Source organism: Sander lucioperca, chromosome 1, assembly GCF_008315115.2.
Source record: "Sander lucioperca isolate FBNREF2018 chromosome 1, SLUC_FBN_1.2, whole genome shotgun sequence".
Classification (NCBI taxonomy): domain Eukaryota; kingdom Metazoa; phylum Chordata; class Actinopteri; order Perciformes; family Percidae; genus Sander; species Sander lucioperca.
Window position 1 is genome coordinate 52324799 of NC_050173.1, and position 7760 is coordinate 52332558.

General features: G+C 43.9%; 1 protein-coding gene across 4 annotated transcripts in view; it reads right to left on the reverse strand.

The window, feature by feature from the left end:
- The window catches only part of myot (myotilin), a 51228-nt gene that overhangs the window by 2941 nt on the left and 40527 nt on the right, over positions 1-7760 (reverse strand). For 3 of the 4 annotated variants that reach the window (XM_036005832.1, XM_031280105.2, XM_036005833.1), the window contains 6 exons: positions 5861-5953; positions 4705-4742; positions 4020-4158; positions 3422-3629; positions 3070-3235; positions 1511-1644 (listed from right to left, as the gene is read on the reverse strand). In XM_036005832.1, coding sequence (XP_035861725.1) covers positions 1511-1644; positions 3070-3235; positions 3422-3629; positions 4020-4158; positions 4705-4742; positions 5861-5953 — 778 coding nt within the window. The remainder of the gene's footprint in view (positions 1-1510; positions 1645-3069; positions 3236-3421; positions 3630-4019; positions 4159-4704; positions 4743-5860; positions 5954-7760) is intronic. The other variant, XM_031280103.2, reaches the window with a different exon arrangement.

Sequence of the window (7760 nt, forward strand, 5' to 3'; positions counted from 1 at the left end):
ACAGTGCCACTGTTTTCACTTTGAACTGCATGGTTGCTTACCCTGTTGATGCTTGAGGAAAGTTCTCTATTTTGACTGTTAGACTAACTAGTACTAAGTGACTAAAGCTGCATTAGGTAAAAAGAATTTGAAGAAGAGACCTCCTCCTGCAGCTCTCCCTCTAGCTCTAGCTAGCTACAGAAAAATGAACTTGAATAAGCCGTAGCCGCGAGCTACGGTTAGCAGAAGGCTAAACTACCGGCTCGTCTGCAGCGTGTTTGGTTCCTCTCATACCGCCTCCGATGTTTCCTTGTTCAGGTAGCAGCACTAGGCCATCCGAGCAAGGAGACACCAGAGGCAGTTTGAGAGGAAACGTAAACACGGCACGTATTCGTGCTAGGCTAGTCTCGCATTGCCAGACCTATCGCCACAGAGCTGCGGAAGAGGGTCTGGCTAGTCCACACAGCATTCCAGGACGGGAGAAAAACGTGCTCTGAAAACTCAGATTGGACAGATAGTCTTGCTAGCTGTCTGGATTTACCCTGCAGAGATCTGAGGAGCAGTTAACCGTAGTCCTCAGAAATCCACCGGAGTTTAGAACGCCAACAGAAAGGAAGGGGAAGGCACCTGAACAATCCCGGAGGTGGAACGTCGTGGATATAGACTAGCGCTAGGCTAAAGTATGCACAGTACTGCCCTGTATATAGATGAATGACAATAAAATTCTTTTATCTAATAGTTTAGCCTTGAATTAGCTGCAGCTGTGAGCCTTTGGCTACTGTTAGCAGAACTTTCACTGAAGGGAAAACCAAGCCAAGGAGGAGTTCAAGTCTACTTGAATTACAAAACGCTAAAAATATTTATATGGACATATTTGCCCAATGACGCCAAAAATAAAGTGCCTACCACAGCATTGAGTTAAAGACTTGATATGAAAGTCTTGCACACACTGTAAAGCACCCTGTTAATCCTCGCTCTCGCATTGTTATGGAGGTCCTGTTCAACGGCATTGAGTCCTGACTCAGAGAAAGTGGTCAGGTTCTAGTAAGGTATACAGTCCAGCTCATGTGTAACAGAGGGTCAGGTAGTTTTCTGCGCGGCTTTTGTCAGCCCTCTCACTCAGCTCCCTCTCCACAAAGCAGATGGTGTGTTATGTGATCAAGCAGAAACCTAATAGCAGTGTTGTATTTTCCTGCAGTGAGCTCTCTCTCTCTCTCTCGCTCTCTCTCTGATCAGGGGATGCACGCCATACTTATCGCTCGGACTCGGTGATTATGCAGTATTCTTTAGGAAAGCCTCGTACCTTCATCAAGTTTCTGCTCGATCACATAACACAGCATTTGTTTGACGCGTTTCCAGGCTGCAGAGCTGGATTCACTGTAGCGTAGAGCGCACAACATTCCCCATCTGCTGTTTGATTTTACAGCCTGGGCTACTATGGTAACCACTGGGCTATCTCATACAAGAGATAGCGGAGATGGGCGCCTTTAGAGCAAATTTGCATAGAAAGAGGAACACAGAGTGGACTTACTGCCGACATCCAGCCTGGCGTTGCATGTGGACATGCCCGCTTCGTTGATGGCAGAGAGAGTGTACCAACCAGCATCAGACTTCATCAGCCTCTCTATCAACAAGCACTGCCGGCCTGAACCGTCCTCATACAGACTGTGGAGAAACAAAGCCAGAGATTCAGAGGTTTATTTCATCACTAAAAAGTTACTAACACACAGTGGCCAGAGTGGCTTGATGCAGGCTGAGCGTTCAAAAGACTAAATACACTTGCACAATTTAAAAGATAAATGGCACACATAAACTGAGAAATGAATGAGTGCATAATAAAACGTTAATTTTGCTGATTGTGCATATTGTCCAGAGGCAGGCTAAACTGTGTATAGGTGCAGTTGTAACCTGTCATCAGGAACCAGACCTACACAATGAAATAAACCTCTCCATTCTCAAACATGTTTGAGACAACAAACGGTAAAGCTCAGTGTGCACATCACTTTTTTTAAACCATGGCACCCTTTCCTAGAGATATTTTATATTATCACTATTTCTTCTGTTCTGGTGTGTTTGAAAACAGAAATACTGTTTTTATTGTGGTAAAAGTTACGGTTAAGAAATGTACAAGTCTCGAGGCACTATTGGCCCATGAGTAAACCTTCAATAAGAGTTTTTTGGCTACTCAGGGGGCAGCAGAAACATGTTGTGAACAACACTAACATAGTATCACCGTTTTAACTTCAACTGGTGAAATAGTTGCTTATACACAGATCCAGTAGATACGGAGCAACATCATCATTCATTTGAAGTTGTATTTCAGTCCGTATTTGATGAGTGCAAGTCCAGTCTTAACTCTCTTATGGCTCTGTTTTTGGCCTCCACCCAATCCTGAGGGAAATATTTGTCTCCTAAACTGCTCCATTATGTTACACCTGCTAGTTGATAACTGTCTGTCTGTCTGTCTGTCTGTCATTTGGTGCTGGGTAGGTAGTGTCGTGAGCAGGGTTTAAGAGCTGCTTTCCCCCCACTGAAAACAGGTGCCTGCTCTGGCAGAAAAAAAGACGCTGCCGATAGCGTAAAGCTTAGATTGGGCCCAAAAAAATCAAGCCCGACCCTACCCGAGCCCGTGCACGTTGTGTCCGAGCCCGGCCCGACACATTAACTGTGACCCGATTTAAACCAGACACTTTTTTAATATGTGGGCCGTTATAACTGAGGTTCTCAACTAAATTCCAAGTTGTTTGAACTGCAGAAATCTGTTTAGAAGGGGTATGCCTGGAGAAGTAACAAAAGAGGACATTGAAGGCTGACTATCATCTTTTCTGCCATGGCAAGCCTGCTTCACGTGTCTGTTCATTGTCGAAGTCCCCGTTTTTCTGGGGTGAGAGGGATTGGCTACAAGTAAACATGAACATGGGTCAACAACAGGATGGAGACAGAAAACAAAATGCGCGTTGTAAAACACTTAATATGTTTGACATGTTTATGAAAGAGTGTCCCTTTGGTATGATCTATGAGCTTAAAGTACAGTAGTGAAAGGCAGTTAAGGAGGAGTTTGGGTGTAATAAAGTACTTTAGTTGACCCACCTCATTCTGTTTGGGTCAATGCGCAGCATGTCTTTATCTTTCTTCCAGAAGAGCTGTGGAGGAGGGGAAGCGTCCACTTTGCACTCTAACCGAACAGTATCACCCTCTAGAGCTCTGGAGTTCAGCATCTTCTGGACAAAGGTGGGAGGACGCAGAGCCTCCTGGGCTGCAGAGAGGACGTTGCACAGCACAGGTGATTACATTATCAAGAAATTCACACAGTAGGACTGGTATAGATTAATAAATCAATTTGTGATCATTTTTAAGCTGCACTATGATGACATTCTACTAAAAAAAAAAAAAGACAGCATTTCCAGCCTAAGAACAGGATGTGCTGTTATGACATTTTTACCTAAAACTTCGAGCCTCATGGTAAATTTGCTCTCCCCTGCTCGGTTCCTGGCAACGCACTCATAAACGCCGGCATGGTGCACTGTGACGATCTCTATGATGAATGAGTGCATCCCTTTCTCACACACCAGCATCTTATGGTAGTCGTCGGGACGGATGGCTTTCCCGTCCAGGTACCAGCAGACGTCTGGGGTGGGGAGGCCTCCGATCTGGATTGAGACCAAGCCAAGTTGCAAGTTTATTCCTTCCGTTTACTTTAACATGGCCACACCATTATTGCATCCATTTTTTGTATTAGTTATGTGAGGGAGGCCCTGACCTTGTAGGTATACAGGCTTAAGTGTATTAATTAGCTTGAAAACGTGAAGCTCTTGGTGTTAATCAGTGATGGGAATTACAAGAAAAAATACTACGTCTCCCCCCCTTCACGCACTAAACGGAAAAGTCACATCATGCATACACAATAACACACCTGCAATTACCGCTTATTGCCAAACGACAAACAAAATAGACAACTTCGAGATTGTAACTTTATTTTGTGTGTGTGTGTGTGTGTGTGTGTGTGTGTGTGTGTGTGTGTGTGTGTGTGTGTGATTCACCTTGAAGTCAATCCTACAGAAGCGTCCCTCCTCTACAGTGAGGTCTGGAGGGATCTGCAGGAAGCGAGGAGCGTAACATTTCTCCTGGATGGCTGAGCCCTCATTTCCCCTCTCATCTGTCCCTGAGTGGCGCCTCCCCCTGCAGGGAGAGAGAGATTGTTTATTCATAAACTGACTTTACCGCACTTTCAATGACTGGATTTACAGCACACACACAAGCAACCGTATTACTGTAACGCTGATCCCTGTTCTGTCTCCGTCCTCTGACAGCATGGCTACAGAAATAGGGGACTTGAGCCATTTCTATCTCTCCTTTCAGACAGTTGGAGTTATAAGACCCTCGGAATATTTATAGCACAACACAATGTGGAGATTATGTAAACACATTGCAAAGTGTCATGCATGACAGCACAGAGCAACTTGCGGCTCAGTTACCACTCTCACATGGACAGAAACACAAAGAGTCAAATATTCATGCGCTGGAAAAATCTGAAAAGCAAAATGAAAATACATTTTATTCCACCTATTTTCTTTTTTAAATTCATTTTGTTTTACAACTGCATGAAGTGAGTAAAGACTCCCATGCTGGACGGAAATCTCAAGGGGAAAACCCTTGAGATTCAAGGTTGACTGGAATCCTGAGTTAACAATTATGAGCAATATTGATACTACGATTGTTATTTACCATAGTCCACCTGTGTGTCTTCCTTGTGGTGAATCTGGCTGTAACAGAAAACAGACAAAAGTAAGCAGAGATAATCACAGGTTTGAACTTGATGGACAAAATGCCAGGAGGGTAACTGTGTGTGTGTGTGTGTGTGTGTGTGTGTGTCTGCATGTGTGTGTGTGTGTGTGTGTGTGTGTGTGTGTGTGTCTGTCTGCATGTGTGTGTGTGTATTCTGACACAACAGGCCTGTTGTCACTAGTGAAAGGGGCTCGTTCTCAGAAAGCAGGCAAGAAATAGCCGCTGACAGAGAGAATAGATGGTGCAAAGCCCTGTGAGCGACAGAGGCTTTTTGGCGGCAGAACACACACACACACACACACACACACACACACACACACACACACACACACACACACACACACACACACACACACACACACACACACACACACACACACACACACACACACACACACTTGTTTCACTTCTTTGTGGGGACCCGTCATTGACATAATGCATTCCCTAGCCCCTTACCCTAACCTTAACCATCACAACCAAATACCTAACCTTAACCCTTACCCTCCCTCTTTTAAGGAGATTTTAAGTGTTTTATTTACACCAGTGGTCCTCTTGTGCACGTGCCCCTCGCAACGCCCATCCTGGGCGTTGTGTTTTAACCCAAACCTAACCATAACCTAATTCTAACCCTAATCCTAAAACCAAGTCTTAACCCTCAAACAACCCTTTAACCTTGTGGGGTCCAGCATTTTGGGCCCCACAAAGCTGTCGGGACCCCACAAGTATACTGTATTCCCTGGTTTTTGGACCCCACGAATATAGTAAAACAAGCACACACACACACACACACACACACACACACACACACACACACACACACACACACACGGGCTGCTGATTATACTGCCAGGCTTTTTTAAACTCTGGGCTCGGGAGGCCATCAGGAGGCCCCAAGAGGGAAACTGGCTCCCTGTGCAGCCATTCAAACCTAAATTACTGTAATAATGAGCGGTCTTAATAGCAAACTGAAAGCTAATGCGGTTTGGACCAGCGCCAACATAAATGTCTGTACGCAGCACAGTCGGCACTGCAACACACATCAGTATAGAAATGTTGATATTAGCTACTCGCTAAAAATAAAAGTTTGTTGTCCTACCTGGTTGAGTTGTGAGTCGGAGAGACTGTCTTGGTAGTTGGCGTTGTCTGGACCCAGCAGCCTACGAGCCATGCGCTCCTCATAGGAGAGTTTCTGTTCAAAAATGAAGCGCTACACCTTTAAATTGTAATTTTTTTCCCCCGCACAAAGAAAGCATGCTGCGATTTGTTTTGGTAAACTATTGCAATAATGTATTATTGTATGTTCAAACAGGCACACACTGTGTAAAGCTAGGTTTATGGTGGCAACAAAAGTGATGGTGGACATGAACGTGAACTTGAGTTATCCTCTCCAGTGAAAGACTGTTGATAAAAAGGGTTACACGACGTCAGTTGTGTGGAAATCAAGCGATGAGGAGCAGATTAAGCCGGTCTGCAAAATATGTCGGCGGTTGGTGCCAACCAGGACGGGAAACACAACAGATCTTTTCCATCACCTGTACATGTACCATTCAGCGACCACTCATGGACACACCAAATGATTATAAATGTAAGACAGAGAATGGCCAATTACTTCATGTCCTGTGGTCCTGTGATAAGGTTCAGGATTTTTGGACTGGAATACATGATAACTAGGGCTGTCAAACAATGATTATTATTATTTTTTTTTTTTTTTTAAATCGCGATTAATTGCTGGCTTTCTATAGTTAATCGCGTGTTTTATCACATTATTAAAATTCTATTATTTTGCATTTCAGAACTGTTTTTAAGTACATATTAACAATGGAAAGCAATTCTTACCAGTGTATCTTCATTGGGAATCAAATGAATACAAGGAAAATTACTTTATGAACTTGACTTTAAGATTTGTATTTGTTTATTATTTATTTACTGTAAACAAAAGAAAAATGTGTGAATCTGTCATTGTTGCACAATTCCTCCAAGTACCTAACTAAAAAACTAAAAATCCCTATCCTTACCAGAGTCAATATAGTGTTTAGTAACTCCTAAATAATGTTGATTACTCACTGACGTCCAATGATCACCGGTTAATGAGACAGCGTTTGCACTTTGCTGCAGTTCATGTTGGGCTGCTTTCTCTGTGTCGTACAGGCTGTGTATGTGTGAAACTACTGTCCCCCTCGACGGCAATGTAGAAGACGGGTCAGAACATGCCAACCGTAGTACGTCTTTAAGACCCGAGTCTTCTACAATGCTTACAGGTCTGCAGTTAGTTGCCACCCATTTTGCAAGAGCTGTAGCAATTTTTTTGGATTTGGTTACATCAACAGGTCGGCGAGTAGCACTCTCCAAAATAGTGCTTTGCTTGAGCCTGCTAGCATCAACCTGAGTCACGTTAATTAGCTCGTAGGTGGTAGCTCAAGCTTGACGTGCTTCGATGATAATTTAATTTGGCTTTACACAATGTGCATGTGGCTTTCGACTTGTCTAATGAGCTGTCCAGGAGTTTTGGAAAATAAAAATTCAGAATTCAGCGCCATTCAGAATTGTGTTTTCTGCTGTCTTTCTCCATCATGCCTGCAGCCTGCAGCAGCAGGATGTGTTACGAGGAAGTACGGCAGCTTGATGATAGGTAAAGGTGCGGCAAAGGGTCAAAATAGTAGCCTGTTAGGCAAAGCCGAGTGAAGTGTAAAATAAATTAATAAATGGCAGCATGCGGAAAAAAATGAAAATGAACGCGTTATGCTCGGCCCTTAATCGCATCGCGATTAACGTATTAAGGCTGACAGCCCTAATGATAACCTATGTCTGATAGCAGGGACCCAGGTTCCATTCAGCCCAAAATGATTTGTTCTGGGAGATGGGTCAACCCTAAGCAGGATGGATAAGCACATTAGAAGCTGGGTCCAGACTAGTTTAATGATAGCCAGACAGATTATTTTAAGAGGATGGAAGAATGAAGGGGTGCCGTCAGTTTGTCAGTGGGCTTGTGAGATGGC